General features: G+C 60.3%; 2 protein-coding genes across 3 annotated transcripts; one reads left to right on the top strand and one right to left on the bottom strand.

Moving 5' to 3' along the window:
* Positions 1-37: 37 nt before the first annotated feature.
* On the top strand, positions 38-8,679 carry IDH3G (isocitrate dehydrogenase (NAD(+)) 3 non-catalytic subunit gamma). 2 transcript variants are annotated; one of them, XM_043457924.1, is made up of 13 exons: positions 38-281; positions 3,668-3,706; positions 4,027-4,038; positions 4,313-4,410; positions 4,708-4,820; positions 5,759-5,819; positions 5,902-6,034; positions 6,160-6,293; positions 6,478-6,580; positions 6,672-6,818; positions 7,973-8,067; positions 8,144-8,204; positions 8,474-8,679. In XM_043457924.1, exons 1-13 carry the CDS (start codon positions 201-203, stop codon positions 8,573-8,575), a joined length of 1,179 nt encoding a protein of 392 aa, XP_043313859.1. In that variant the 5' UTR covers positions 38-200; the 3' UTR covers positions 8,576-8,679. The 2 variants fall into 2 exon arrangements, with proteins under 2 accessions (XP_043313859.1, XP_043313860.1); XM_043457925.1 differs by lacking the exon at positions 4,027-4,038 and having other exon boundaries at positions 128-281.
* Positions 8,680-8,718: 39 nt separating this feature from the next.
* SRPK3 (SRSF protein kinase 3) lies at positions 8,719-14,143 on the bottom strand. Its single transcript, XM_043457923.1, has 15 exons — positions 13,277-14,143; positions 13,075-13,205; positions 12,832-12,940; positions 12,601-12,688; positions 12,227-12,314; positions 11,559-11,665; positions 11,307-11,472; positions 11,179-11,204; positions 10,567-10,696; positions 10,244-10,483; positions 10,056-10,156; positions 9,597-9,704; positions 9,452-9,521; positions 9,277-9,369; positions 8,719-9,164 (listed from the first exon to the last, which is right to left on the bottom strand). Exons 1-15 carry the CDS (start codon positions 13,399-13,401, stop codon positions 8,980-8,982), a joined length of 1,767 nt encoding a protein of 588 aa, XP_043313858.1. The 5' UTR covers positions 13,402-14,143; the 3' UTR covers positions 8,719-8,979.
* Positions 14,144-14,292: the final 149 nt, after the last annotated feature.

Raw genomic sequence — 14,292 nt, 5'->3', positions numbered from 1 at the left:
GGACCAGACGCCCAGCCGGCTGCCCCCCAAAGATGGCGGCGGCGGCGCCTCCGGCGCCGGAAAAAGGCGTGGGAAACCGGCGCGGCCGCGTGCGTGCGCACTGCTGGGACCACGCCCCCTCCCGAGACGTCGCGCTCTGCCGAGCTCTCGCGAGAGCGGCAGCTGCGTGTCGGAACCTGAGGCTGTCTTCACGTTCTGTCATGGCGCTGAAGGTGGCGACGGCCGCGGTCGGCGCTGCGAAGGCAGCGCTCAGGCCGGCCCTCCTCTGGCGTCCTTGGGAGGTGAGAGGGAGGAGTGGCCCATGGGGACAGCCGCCGCGCTCGCTAAGAGGTGTTCGCACCTCGGCGGGGTTAGGCGGGTCGCCGCCGCGCTCGGACAGTTCTGGAGCCAGATTGGCTGCGGGCCTCGCGAGGGGAGGGGAGAGTGTCGCGGCCCGGGGTTGATTGGCCACCTCCGCTGTCAGTGAAGGGATTAGCTGAAGTTGACCCTGGTCTGGCGCTCCAGGAGTCTGCATATGGTGGCAGGGGAGCTCCCGGAGAGCGAGGGGTAGTGTCACTTTCCAGTGTCCTTGTGGGAACCCTCGTGAGGCGGTCGCGTGTCCAGCCCGCCTTGCTCTTGCCCTCTTGGGAATCCGTTCCCAGCTGCCCGTCCTCGGGTTTCCCTCTTATGAACCGCTTTGCCACCTTTCCCAGTGGAGGTGGCCAATCGGACTTTTCGGTGCCCCAGGGGCTTTCCCCACCCTGCAGGCGCTGGGATTCCTGAAGCTGGTGGCGGGTCGGGAGGCCGCGAGGGCTTTGCTTCCGTCGTTCTCCGTTTAGGATCTTGCTTATTAGGGTCTGATTCCTCTTGTGACACACTTCCATGAGGATAGTATAGTCCCTAGGTGGGTGGGAAGTCCGAAGCGTCATCAAGTCGGGACTGGCCCGGAGGGATGAGAGGTCTGACCTACCTCTCTGGGCTCCAGTTCCCTCTCGCTGTCAAAGGATCCACCCACCTCTGACCTTCCAGAACTCAGTGACTTTGCTGACACTCCTTGCGGTCACATCTCCTGGCATGCTTCCCCCCTCTGAGCCCTTGGGAAGGCTGGCCTGTCACAATTTCTGCCTTATTAAATTCTGTTTAAAGTGCTGACTTCTCCCACTTGCTGGCGAGAGGCTTTCCAAAGGTCCCTGGCCGCTAGGCACTTGCAGGATCTTGGTGGGGACATTTGTCTCCTTGCTGACTTCCCCTGTGTGTGTGCTTGTGTTCATATTGGGGCAGGGATGAGGAGACTGAAATGCTGCTAGCTGAGCAATGCCTTGCCCTGAGACTGGTTGTCTTGGGTATGGGAACCTTTAGAGATGAAGCCCGAATTTTTGGTCCCAAGTAGTGGGACCTTATAGGAAAACATGCAGACACCATTGGTACTTGATCCAACAGAAACATGCTGAAGAGAGAAACTTCACTAAAGTGCAGCACGGGAGCCCTTTGGTTGAACCACATACCATTCTGGACTGCTTTCTGTGGTACTATCAAAGGACAAGGGTAACAGTCCACCTTCCTGCTTGATGAACAAGCTGGAGACCAATGCGTGTATCACATCTTGCCTCGTCCTGGGGTCCTTTGATGGGTAGGTTCACAGAATCTTTGTAACTCCCTGAAGGAAGGGACCTGAGTCTATCCAGAGCAAGGTCAGGGAAGTCGCTATCCCGAGAGCTCTCTGGGTCTTTGGCCAAAGCTGGATGGAACATGTAGCATTGGGACCAGGTGAGGGAGAGGTTCAGCCCTGGTGGTAGTCATGGGACCCACGGTCTGGTGGGGTTTCCTTGCACTGAAATAGAGCCAGGCCCAGTGTGAGTGGTGGCTTACAATCATGGCCAGGATACCTACCCTGTGCTCGTGGGCCTCAGAGCTGGAACCGAGGAGGAATTAGCTGGCAGCCATAGGGGCCAGCCCAGCATCTCCTCATTGGTCACCAGCCTTGCACCCTGGCCTGAGGGGCTGCTGAGGTGAAGGGGAGCCCTCATCCCTCAGCTTGGGACTGAACAGCTTGCATACCTCTTTTTGCTTAATGCTTCCAGTGGTCAGATAAAGTAGGCACCTCTGTTCCATGGATTTCAGGTAAGGGGAAGAAGCTTAGCAAGGTTAAGCTGTTTGCCACCAGGAGTAGTGGACAGAGGCTTTGGACTGAGGTCTCCCTAGCCTCAGAACCTGCCTTATCTTTCTTCATCTTCTGATGTGTTCATTTCACTCAAGAAATGTGTTTCATGTCCCAGCTCTGAACTAGGCATTCTCCTGGGTCCTGGGGTGATAGCAGGAGATCAGACAGACATGGCGTCCATTATGTGGGGCTCAAGTGTTGGAGAAGGAGTGAGGCAGCTGTAACCTAGGGAGATGGGGATTGGGAGGAAGGGAACGAGTAGGGCTTTGTAGCCCAGGGGAACCAGCAGCTCAGCAGCCTTAGGGCATCAGGGAAGGCTTCCTGGAGGAAGGGCAATCTAAGCCACCATGCGCAAGTTTGTGTCGAGAGCCTATAGACAGATGAATCTAGATACTGACAGTTGCTAGAAGGCAAACAGAAAAACCCCAAGTGTGTATCTGGCTCCTGATCCGGGGGCTCCGTGGATCAGTAGAAACCCAAGGAGCATCTTGTCCTGTTCGTCACCCCCTTCCTAACTCCTGTGCCTACAGAGCTTTGTGCAAGCGGGTACCTTGTGAATACCAGCCGGAAAGACCCAGATGGGATGGTTAGCCTCTGCCTGAGCTTTCTAGACTCCTAGCAGGAAGGCAAGGCTCTTTGAAAAATGGCCACGGTGACTCTGTCATTGGCTGGCATCCTCTGCTGCTCCCCCAGCAGGCAAGTGGCAGGGCATCCCTGAGTGAGAAGGAGGGACTGTGGCTCGGCCCCCACCTCTTTGCATTGAGGGGCACGCAGGTGGGGCCCCCAGGGAGGAAAGTGTGGGCCTATAGCCCCCTGTGGCAGGAGCTGGGAACTGGGCTTCTTCCTCCAGGGAAGTGTGGGGACTCCAGATGGGTCCCTCTGAGCACCTGTCCATTTGACTCAAGTGGCTGTTGCTCTGAAGCTCTCAGGCATAGCACTGACATGACCACATGTGGCCGTTGCGAGTGGGGGGTTGGGGACATCTGTCATCCATGCAGGCCATGAAGCAGCTTTGCAAACCTTTATGAAGGCCTTGATTAAGGATGAGCATCTGCTCTTCTGATCCTAGAGGGCTATTCCCCATGCGGCCAGTAGGGCTCATCTCTGGCTGGGCAGAGGGCTGGGTGCTATCTTTTCCCCTCTGGTTTCCATGATCCAGATCGTCGCCATGTTTTGACCATATGCTGCTTTTGTAATAAGGAGACCTAATGGAAAAAAAGGATGTGGATGATGGTCGTGGTAGCCTTGTGGTTTGCTATTATGGTTTCCGTTTTGTACTGTGTTGAGTGTGCCAATTTCTGCTCACTCAACAGACCTCTCTGAGCAGGAAAAATTTTCTGAGAAAACTCAGAAACAGCAAAAGGCGAGGAGGGAAGCATCATTTCTGTAAATGTCTTTGGACAGCCGAAGCTCCAGAACCACAGGGCCTGTCTGGGCATGGTGGGGGTGCCCACCTCCCCTGCCAGGAGCTTGGCTGACCCTGGCCAACTTGACAACAACCACTGGCATCTGGGTTCTCTCTGGCAGGTTCTAGGTGCCCACGAGGCCCCCCGGAGGAGCTTCTCAGTAAGTAACCTGCCGTAGTACATACGGGCACGTGTCTGTCTGTACATGTGTGCAGAGGCGTGGGTGTGCAGATGCGTGCGGGTGGGTTTGTGGGCACCTGGGGTGCAGAGGGGTGTGTATGTGGGCACGTGTGTGCACCATGCCTCTTGGCTCCATCCCCTCCATGTCTCCCCTGAGGCGCAATCTCCACCTCTCCTCCTTCCCTCCTCTCCTCTCCTCCTCCCCTGAACCCTGGGGGCAAGGCCCAGTTCTCCAGGCCCTGCCTTGTTCTTCTAACCTCGACTGATCTGTGTCTTCTTCCTTCCTGTCCCCCCCTCTAGCAACAAACAATTGTGAGTATCCTTCCGGTCTGCCTGTTTGTCAGGTTGGGGGCTTTTAGTGGCTTTGGGGTTGACCCAGGTCCAGGCAGAGGTGGGACCGGCTTCTGTGGTTGCCCTCCTGACGTGGGGGTGCTGCAACCCCCCATGAGCAGCACTGCACCGTGGGTGGGGCAGGGCATATGGTTGGGGTACCCTGAGCTTGCACCTCCCAATTGGCTGGCCCACTGGGTCAGGGCTCGAAGGAGGAAGGGAACTGAAGGCCTGCCCTCCTCCCCCTCCCTTCCAGCCCCCGTCGGCAAAGTATGGTGGGCGGCACACGGTGACCATGATCCCGGGAGATGGCATTGGGCCAGAGCTCATGCTGCACGTCAAGTCAGTGTTCAGGTACAGAGCCCCCTGGACCCAGCCAGGGGGACCCTGAGAACTGGGCACCACAAGGGTAGCGAGCCAGTGGCGGGCAGCCCCTTGTTCTGGTGCCTGCCCTCCTGCCAGGCTGAGCCAGGTGAGGGGAAGGGTGGAACCCTAGCGGCTCATGCCGTCATGGAGTGTCAGGGCACCCCCGTCAGCTGGCTCAGTCTCTCCTTGGCCAGAGCCCGGGCAGAGTGGGCAGCAGCAGAGGAGAGACCCCCGCACTCCGTGGTAGGGGCCTGGGGTCACCATCCTGATCCCACTCTGCCGCAGGCATGCATGTGTGCCTGTGGACTTCGAAGAGGTGCACGTGAGCTCCACCGCCGACGAGGAGGACATCCGCAATGCCATCATGGCCATCCGTCGGAACCGTGTGGCCCTGAAGGGTGAGACTCCCTTTTGAGCTGACCCTTGTCCCTGGGCGCCCATGGGTGCTGCACCTCGGTGGTCTTGGTGTCTCTGGCCGCTGCGGGAGCCTGCCCAGGCATGGGCTACCTCCCGCCTGGGGCCGCCCTCTCTGCTGGAGACAACTGTGGCTCTCAGGGTCTTCCTTCACACACCAGGTGTCACACTGATGTAGGTTTAAGCCCCCACAGGTGGCCTTGGCTCCAGTCGGCACAGCTGTGGAAGTTACAGCTGGGAGCTTGACCCTTGCTGAGTGTTCCTCGGTTGGGTCCAGCTCCTTAAACTGTTTCCATCACTCATTTTGCACACTTGAGCCCATCACCTGCTCTATAAGAGCAGTGAGCGAGCTGAGACGAAGGTAGAGATGCAGGCCCTGGCTGACGCCTGGAGGGGCTGACATGCCAATAATAGGGTGCCTGAGGCATCCCTGGGGGGACCTGAGAAGGGCCCCCTCGACTTGGCATCCTCTGACTGCCTTCTCTCAGGGGCAGCTGGCCTTCTGGGTGCCCTGGTTCCAGCCAAGGTGAAGCCGTGGTCTTTTACAGGCAACTCCTGCCTGCCCCCAAGCTGGAGCTCTTGTGGCACCTTGACACAAGGCCTGGCACGAACCCTGGCCAAGCTGCCCTTGCAGCTTGACCCGGGCCTTGCCAAGCCTCACCCAGGGTCTAGCAAGACCTTCTGGCTAGCTGTCAGCTGTTTTCATCCCTTCCTTCATCAGTATTTATCGAGCGTCTGTTACATGCCAGGAAGCTATCAGTGAACCCAACACACAGAGGCACATATCCATCCGCCCTCATGGTGTTTTGACTGCAAGTGTGCTAGGGTGTTCTATGAAGCCCTGCTCCCACCAGCTCAAATGTGGGAGTACACCAGAGCCAGGGCCCCTCTCCAGCCTGCTGGTCTTGTTTCTGTCCTGCAGGCAACATTGAAACAAACCACAACCTGCCCCCATCCCACAAATCGCGAAACAACATCCTTCGGTGAGAGCCAAGGGTGCAGCATGGGTGCTGGGTGGGGATGGCGGTGGCTGCGGCCAGCTGATCTGATTTGGTGCGCCTGCAGCACCAGCCTGGACCTCTATGCCAACGTCATCCACTGTAAGAGCCTGCCAGGTGTGGTGACCCGGCATCGGGACATTGACATCCTCATCGTCCGGGAGAACACAGAGGGCGAGTACAGCAGCCTGGAACACGAGGTGAGTGGGGCATGGGGGGCACCTGGCTAGGCCTGTGGTCAGGAAGGCCATGCCTGGAGGGAACCTCATGCCAGAGGGCAGGCTCTGACAGGATATGGGTCTCCGGACCCTCCTCACCTTCCCAGAGTGTGGCAGGCGTGGTTGAGAGCCTGAAGATCATCACCAAGGCCAAGTCCCTGCGCATCGCTGAGTATGCCTTCCAACTGGCTCAGGAGAGCGGGCGCAAGAAAGTGACAGCCGTGCACAAGGCCAACATCATGTATGTCCCCCATGCCACCCCTCCACGCTGGGGCCTGGGCCTGCTCTCAGTGCACATGTCGGAGGGAGGTGGAACAGGATTCTGCCCACTCTGCAGACGGAACTGGTGGTTCTGTGGCACCGGTGAATCCGTTCCCTCTGGCGGGCAGTGGCTGTGGCTAAGCCGGTGTCCTGCATTCCCCTAGGAAACTGGGCGATGGGCTCTTCCTCCAGTGCTGCAGGGAAGTGGCAGCCCGCTACCCCCAGATCACCTTCGAGAATATGATCGTGGACAACACCACCATGCAGGTAGTTGGGCTGCCATGCTGCACGGGCCCCTGCCCTGGGTGCATGGGCCTACTGGTGCTCCAACTCCTGACTGCTCCTCCCTGCCTCACAGCTGGTGTCCCGGCCCCAGCAGTTTGATGTCATGGTGATGCCCAATCTCTATGGCAACATCGTCAACAACGTCTGTGCCGGGCTAGTTGGGGGCCCTGGCCTTGTGGCTGGGGCCAACTATGGCCATGTGTATGCCGTGTTTGAGACGGTGAGTGCCACCAGCGATGCCAAGGCTATGGGCCTTTGTGAACTAGAGCTCAGTTCAGTCGCTCAGTCATGTCTGACTCTTTGCGACCCCATGGACTGCAAGCATGCCAGACCTCCCTGTCCATCACCAACTCCCAGAGCTTGCTCAAACTCATGTCCATTGAGTCAGTGATGCCATCCAACCATGTCATCCTCTGTTGCCCCTTCTCCTCCTGCCCCCAATCCCGCCCAGCATCAGGGTCTTTCCCAAATGAGTCAGTTCTTTGCATTAGGTGGCCAGAGTATTGTAGCTTCAGCTTCAACATCAGTCCTTCCACTGAATATTCAGGACTGATTTCCTTTATGATGGACTGGTTGGATCTCCTTGCAGTCCAAGGGACTCTCAAGAGTCTTCTCCAACACCACAGTTCAAAAGCATCCATTCTTTGGCTCTCAGATTTCTTTATGGTCCAATTCTCACACCCATACGTGAAAGTTAAAGTGGAGTCGCTCTGTTGTGTCTGACTCCTTGCGACCCCATGGACTGTAGCCTACCAGGCTCCTCTGTCCATGGGATTCTCCAGGCAAGAACGCTGGAGTGGGTTGCCATTTCCTTCTCCAGGGGATCTTCCTGACCCAGGGATCGAACCTGGTCTCTGTCATTGCAGGCAGACTCTTTACCATCTGGGCCACCAGGGAAGTCCACACACATAACTACTGAAAAAACCATAGCTTTGACTAGACGGACCTTTGTCGACAAAGGTCGGCAAAAAACTATAGTTCATATACTTTCTAGTTCAGTCATTGAAAGTAAGCGATTTAGTGGTTTCTAGAATATTCAGAATTGTGCAGACATCCTCACTAATTCTAGAACATTTTCATCACCATAGAGAGAAATCTTGTAGGCCCTCGCCCTCTGTGATAGCCCACTCTGTAGAGTGTGCTTCTCTCTGAATCTGAATAAATCCACTTCTTACTTACAAAAAAAAAAAAAAAAAACAAGAAATCTGGTAATTGTGGCCAGCATTCTCTGTCCCCCCCCCCCCCAGCCCCTGGCACCAATCTCATCTGCTCAGTCTCTGGATTTGCCTGTTCTGGACAGTTCACACCAATGCAGGGTACCCTCGACATTCTTACATTCACCAGTCCCCTCCTTTTTCATATTACCTCTTCCAGGCTACAAGGAACACAGGGAAGAGTATTGCCAATAAGAACATTGCCAACCCCACGGCTACGCTGCTGGCGAGTTGCATGATGCTCGACCACCTCAAGTAAGTGGCTTCTCAGTGCCCGGCCATCAGCCCCCAGACTGCGTCCAGAGGACTGAACTCTGTTCTTCCTCCTCAGGCTTCACTCCTATGCCACCTCCATCCGCAAGGCCGTCCTGGCATCCATGGACAATGAAAACGTGAGCCCCCCCCCAAACCCCAACCCCCACCCAGGTTGAGCTGATAGGACGCCCGAGGGGCTGGAAATGGTGACCTAGCGCCACCACGAGGAGGGTGACACCAGGTTGGCTGGGCCTTTTGGGCCTTAGCTGGTACCGCGGCCCACCTGGTGACCCTTCCAGCTCCTGCAGGCCACAGAGTGTAGTGGGCAGCCCTGGGCTGCCTGCAGGCCAAGGCTCAGGGATTGGCCGGATCCTAGCGTGTGCCCAAGCTTGCCTGTCTCCTGTAGATGCACACCCCGGACATCGGGGGCCAGGGCACCACGTCAGAAGCCATCCAGGACATCATCCGCCATATCCGCGTCATCAATGGCCGGGCAGTGGAGGCCTAGACTGTCCCCAGGACTGTGGAGGCCCACTCTTCAGACCTTCTTGGCGCCTCCATCACCCGGGCTGGCTCACTGGGCGGACCCAGAATAAACCCACTTCCTCCCCAGCCCTTGGCGGCATGCTTCTGTCACTGTGGACGCGGGTGTTTCAGGTCACACTTTATTAAGAAAAGAAACAGCACACTTGCCATTCAGAGGGCCCCTCTGTGAGGGTTGGGGGGCAGAACACATTCTGAAAGGGCCTGGCCCCAGCAGATCCCTCTGTCCTGCCCCACCCAGGTGGGTATGAGAAAGCTCCCACTCAGCAGGGTGGGCAGGAGCTGTCCTGCTTTCCCTGAAGGCACTGGGGGCCAGGGGGTTGGGAGGGAGCCGGGCCTGCCCCAAGCTGCCCAAAGTGCCCGCGGGGCCTAGGGATTGAGCCAAGGGTGCTGCAGGCAGTCGGCTGCGCTGGCCCGCTTTTCGGGGATGTATTCCATCATGGGCAGCAGGAAGGCGCTGAACTGTGTGGCCTGCTCCAGGGGCCACTCATACTTCTCCATGAGCACCTCGTACAGACCCCAGTGCTTGAGGTTGTGGATGTGCCGCAGCTCCCCTGGGGGCAGGCCGGCACGCCGCAGGTCAGCCTCCGCCTGGGAGGCCTGTCATCTGAGACCCCTCGCTGGCCCCCAAGTTCCCACCCCGCCTCTCCATCCAGGTGGCCCCACCTCTCCGGTTGAAGAACTCCCGGGAATAGCGGCCCGAGAGGGCGAAGGCTGGGGGGATGTCTCCTAGCAGCTCCACGATGTGGGCGATGTGGTCTGTGGACAGAAAGGGAGCCAGGAGGTCGGCCAGGCGGCCGGGAGGTCCCGAGGCTGGACCCTAGGGTTTGCCACCTCCTACCCTCATCACGACTGTAGTCTTCTCCCGAGTGTGGTTCGAACAGGTAGTCACCAGTGGCCAGCTCAAAGGCCTGGAAAGGGAAGAGGGTAAGGTGGTTTGTCCCGGTGAGTCTGCCCGGGTGGGGGACAGCTGCAAGCAGACATACCATGCACGCCGTGCTCCAGATATCAGCAGGGGGCCCGTACTCGGCGCCGATCAGCACCTCCACAGCCCGGTACTGCCGCGTCTGGATGTCCTCGGTGAAGTGCTTGTGCTGGAGGCAAGGCGAGCCCGGGGGAGGGGCTGGGGCCAGGGCTGGCCTGCCCTTAGTGGCTCCCCACGCGTCTCCCACCTCCTGTGGGCCCATGCACCCCAGGAGCATCATGGGGCTCGCTCTGGGCATCAGGGGCCCCCCTTGTCCTAAGAGGGCCTGGCAAGGTGACCTGAGACTGAGGCCGGCCCCTGCACCATGGCCGTCCACCCCTGCCCGTGGGCCCAGTCCTGCCAACCGGGTGGGAGAGGTGCTGTTTTGGGTTCAGCCCTGGGACTGCAGCCTGAGGCAGGCGTGGGGGTCTGGTCAAGCCCTGGGGACCGGCCTCGTTCATAGCAGGGTGCCTGCTCATACCACCCAGCAGGCGTTGCCCAGGTCTGCGATCTTGATCTTGATCTTGTCTGCATTTTGGGGCTCTAGGGGGTTCACCAGGAGGTTGGAGGCACCAAATGGTGCTGGGGAAGCAAGAAAAGGGAGAGTGGCTGAGCTGGTCAGACACCGGCCTGGCCCTGCCCACTGCCCACTGGCCTGGTCCCACTTACTGCTGGGGGAGAGGAGGCCGCCGGCCTCCCGCTGGTTGGATGAGCCTGAGAGGATGGAGCACGAGGCGGGGGAGAAGAGGGAGCCGGAGAAGCCTGAGGTCTGGGAGCCTGGGCTGAGGCTTCGGTTGCCCCCGGGGGCCGGGGATGAAGAGGCCGGTGAGGGGTCAGCCCCTGCGCCGCCTGGGTGGCAACCGGAAGAGGACGTGGAGCCGCTACCCGCCTCAAGTCTGGAGCCTGAGTCTGGGGAGACATGCAGAGGTGCTGAGTGGGCAGCTGGCCCCGTGGCTGCCGCCAGGGGGCCCGCTCCCCGCTCCCATCCTCACCCTCGGCCTGGGCCGCGGCCTCCATGGCCTCCAGCTTCTGCAGGTCACGCAGCCGCTCCTCCAGCAGCCGCTTCTGCTGTTTCCGCTTGCGCCGCATCTTCTTCCTCTTGTTTTTAGACAGCTTCCCCGTCTGCCAAGAGAGATGGGGTCAGCCTGGGGGTGCCTGGCAACCAGCCGCAGAGCAGCCCAAGCCTGTCCACGGGGCCCCCCACAGGGGACAAGGTCTGTGGGTCCCAGGAGTCCATGGCCACCAGGATGTGGTCCTGCCACCTCAGCCACCTCCTGGGTCCCCTCCTGCACTCCCCACTCAGAGCTGGAGGCCAAGGAGGAACCAAGAAGCTTCTGGCTGGGCACCAGCCTCCCCTGGGGCCAGCCGTAAACACATTGTCCTTCTGCGGAGGTGGTGGTGAGCCCCAGTGGCCACTCAGGGCCGTTTAGGGCTTGTGGCCCCCTCTGTATCGCCCTCATCCAGGCCACCTGGCCTTTTGGAAATGCCCCTGCAGGAGTGTTGGGCAGCGGGGAGAGTTAGGGAGAAGGGGGAACCAGAGGCTGAGAAGTAAGCTCTGAGCAGATGGGAAAATGAGGCCTAGAAAAAGAGGCAGCCCAACTTACCAAGACCTCCTGGGGGGCGGTGCTGACTGGTGGAGCAGGCAGAGCAGGGAGGAAGAGAGAGGAACCGAGACTCAGGCTGGGGCTGAGGCCCACAGGCCCCACCCCAGCCCCATGCAGGATCTGGGTACCTGTGGAGCGGGATGGGGGTGGTGCCCCTGACTGTTGCCACTCTGTGGCCTCAGCAGCCAGGCGCCGGATGTAGGCATCCCCTACACACAGCAGGATGTTCTCGGGCTTGATATCTGTGTGGATGATCTTGCACTTGGTGTGGAGGTAATCCAGGCCGTGCAGCACCTGGAGAGAGCCAGTCCTGAAGTCCACCCACCCTGCCTTGGCTGCCTGCCACAGGGCTCTTCCTGCCGGACTCAGGAAGAGCTCACCTGCCTCACGATGCTCTTCACACAGGGCACGGGCAGGCCCTGGTAGTTGGACTTGATGATCCACTTGAGCAGCTGGTGGCCAAGGACCTCCAACACCATGCACACATCTGGGGCCAGGAGTGAAGGACAGCTGCTGGGCGTGCAGCTGGGGCCCAGGTCCTGCCCACCCTCAGCTGGAGTGGGGGTGCCCCGAGGCTCAGGCAGCATAGAGCTGGGTCTGGGAGGTCCTGTATCACCACTGTCCCAGTGGTGCTTTAGTGGCCCTGTCACTCTCTGGTGTGCCAGTTGGCACCGTACTTTCTATGGTCTTCCTAGGGACAGGGCACTGGAGGAGTAGACAGAGGTTTCTCAAAATAACCCCAGTCCTGTGCCCAGGTCTGCCCAAGAGCCTATTGACAGCCCCTCTGAAAGGGAAGGCACACAGAGGGTTCCTCCCACTTGCAGGTAACCTAGCCATGTGTTACCAATGCCAACCTGGTTATCCGTTCCACCCCCCAGGCCCAGACACAAACCCCTGAAGTGGTGGGGGTATTTCATAGACTAGTGTCGTTGGAAGGGATAAACCACCCATCACACAGATCAGCAAACAGGTCCCTGGAGCCAGAAGGCACCAGCCAGTTAGCTCCTGCTGAGATGCCACACTTGCTTGCTCAGCCTGCAAAGGATACGGACTCCATTAACCCCTGAGATCCTGAAGTCATCGATGAGCTGGACAATGGTTTCTCTTTTGGGGTCACTGGGGTCACTGTCTCGGACCTGCATTAAAACCCAAGGGGCCACAGATGGCTTCAACCTGCCCCTCACTGGCTGCTCCCCCGGGGCGGGCAGCCCCTTCGGCCCCCCCTGTCCCACTGTTCTTAGGCCTCACTGGAATAAAAGCCTCAGGCCCGCCCTCCGGGTCCTCCCCCTCAGCCGAGCCAGCTGGAGCCTGACCCTGTGGGCACCCCGCCCCAGCCCGCGGAGCCCGGCAGGCCTCGCACCCACATTGCCAGGCCCCAGGCGGCTCCCAGGGAGCTGGGAGTGGGTAGGGGAGGCGCCTCACACATTTCAGGAGCTTGATCTCATCTACAGCTGTCTCCGTGTAATGCCCCGCACTCTTCACCACTTTGAGAGCCACGAAACGCTTGCGCCTGCAACACCGAGACCCGCGTCGGCCATGGGCACCAGGCAGACCCGTGGGCCCTCACCATAGTCGCAGGCATGCCCAGGGGCAGGATCCCAGCTGGCATGGAGCCCGGGGTCGGGGGGGGGGTGGGCGAGGGAAGACACTCACTGGATGTCCCAGCAGAGCCAGACGGTGGAGAAGTGGCCCCAGCCCAGCTTGCGCACCACGTGGTACCGCCCATTGAACAGGTCCCCGATTTTCACAGGGTAGTAGCCGCCTGGGGAAGGGAGCCCACAAAGGCCGCTGGGGGTGGCGCCTTGCCCCTGCCCTGGCACAGTGCAGCCCTGCCGGGCCCCCCTGGACCATGTGGGCGGGCTCCGGGCCCCCTCCTCCTCCTCCCCAGGGCCTCACCCTTGCAGTAGTCCTTGGGGTCTTCCTGCTCCTCGTCATCGGAGCCCAGCAGCCCCTGCAGCATCTGCGGCGCGGGGGCGGCAGGGGCCAGTTCGGAGCCAGAGGACTCGGGCCCGCAGGAGGCCTGCGAGCTGTGGGTGGGGCGGGCAGGCAGTGAGCGCGCGGGCCGCCAGGGGCCCCGGGCAGCCTGGCCCAGCCTTACCTGCTGCTGCTGTCGCTGTCGCCACCGCCGCCGCCGCTCGCGCTGGCGCTCATTCTGGCTGCGTTGCCCGCAGCTCCGGTGCCCCGGGCGGCCGCTCCTCTGGGGCCTGGCCGCAGCCCGCGCATTTATAGCCTCGGCCGCTGATCTCACCCGCCTTTATAAATAGCCTCCCAGCTGCTCGGCTGTGGGCAAGGTATGCAGCGGGGAGGGGGCGGCGCGGTGACGGCGGCCCTTGAGGGCCCGACCCCCCAGGACGAGCCCCCTGCCCCCATCCCAGGGCTGACCAAGGGCGCCGCCGCAGGGACACGGTGTGCCACTGCCTCCCCGGGGAACTCCCTGGCACCCTAGGACCACCACACCGGGATGTGGTGACCTGGAGCCCGGGCTAAGCTCCTGCACCCCAGGACTGGCAGAGGGCGCTGTGGAGTGGCCACGTGGTGGTGAGCTGGTCCTCAAACTGGAGTCCCGGGACTCCAGAGCCTGCTGAGGGCCCTGTGGGCACGGTGCCCCCTCTCATATGCCCTCAGGCAGCGGCCACAACTGCAAACATGCTCTAGCTTCTGGCTTGTGCGAGCCTGCCCAGAGGCGACCCCAGCCATTCTCATGGATACCTTGCTCCCTGGCCACTCTCAGTTGGGTTCCCACTTTTCCAATGGGTCCTGGAGCCCCAAGATGCGGCAGCCCAGTGTCCTCTCATCCCTCCACGTGGCATCCCTGAAGGGCCCTGGCCAGGCGTGGGTCGGGGCCGTGAGGTCTTCCCACTGGAGGTGCAGGCCTGGGGGCTGCCCACGTGGGACCCCAGCACTGCACAGCATCCCTGTGGCTCCCTGGGTCCAACAAGTGCATGTGTCCACGTGGGACGCACAGGGAGGTGTCCACCCTGGCCCTGCCCTCAGGGAATCCTTAAGTGGGAAGCAAAGGAGCCCATGACTCTAGTGGTCTGGGTCACATAGCCCTCCAAAGCCTGTGACCATGGGGTGGTAGCCAAGGGACCAGGTTTTGAAGAATCTGGTCCC

Source organism: Cervus canadensis, chromosome X (assembly GCF_019320065.1).
Source record: "Cervus canadensis isolate Bull #8, Minnesota chromosome X, ASM1932006v1, whole genome shotgun sequence".
In the NCBI taxonomy this organism is placed as follows: domain Eukaryota; kingdom Metazoa; phylum Chordata; class Mammalia; order Artiodactyla; family Cervidae; genus Cervus; species Cervus canadensis.
The sequence above is the reverse complement of the archived record's forward strand: the minus strand, read 5'-3'. Positions and strand labels throughout refer to the sequence as shown.

What these genes read in the sequence shown, in the direction of transcription:
- IDH3G (XM_043457924.1), top strand. Translation starts at nt 201, where the DNA reads ATGGCGCTGAAGGTGGCGACGGCCGCGGTCGGCGCTGCGAAGGCAGCG. An exon ending in CACGTCAAGTCAGTGTTCAG is followed by an intron (nt 4,411 to 4,707) that starts GTACAGAGCCCC and finishes ACTCTGCCGCAG; the next exon opens with GCATGCATGTGTGCCTGTGG. An exon ending in TGGACAACACCACCATGCAG is followed by an intron (nt 6,581 to 6,671) that starts GTAGTTGGGCTG and finishes CCTGCCTCACAG; the next exon opens with CTGGTGTCCCGGCCCCAGCA.
- SRPK3 (XM_043457923.1), bottom strand. Translation starts at nt 13,401, where the DNA reads ATGCGCGGGCTGCGGCCAGGCCCCAGAGGAGCGGCCGCCCGGGGCACC. An exon ending in GACAGCGACAGCAGCAGCAG is followed by an intron (nt 13,206 to 13,276) that starts GTAAGGCTGGGC and finishes CCCCACCCACAG; the next exon opens with CTCGCAGGCCTCCTGCGGGC. An exon ending in GGAGTTCTTCAACCGGAGAG is followed by an intron (nt 9,165 to 9,276) that starts GTGGGGCCACCT and finishes GCCTGCCCCCAG; the next exon opens with GGGAGCTGCGGCACATCCAC.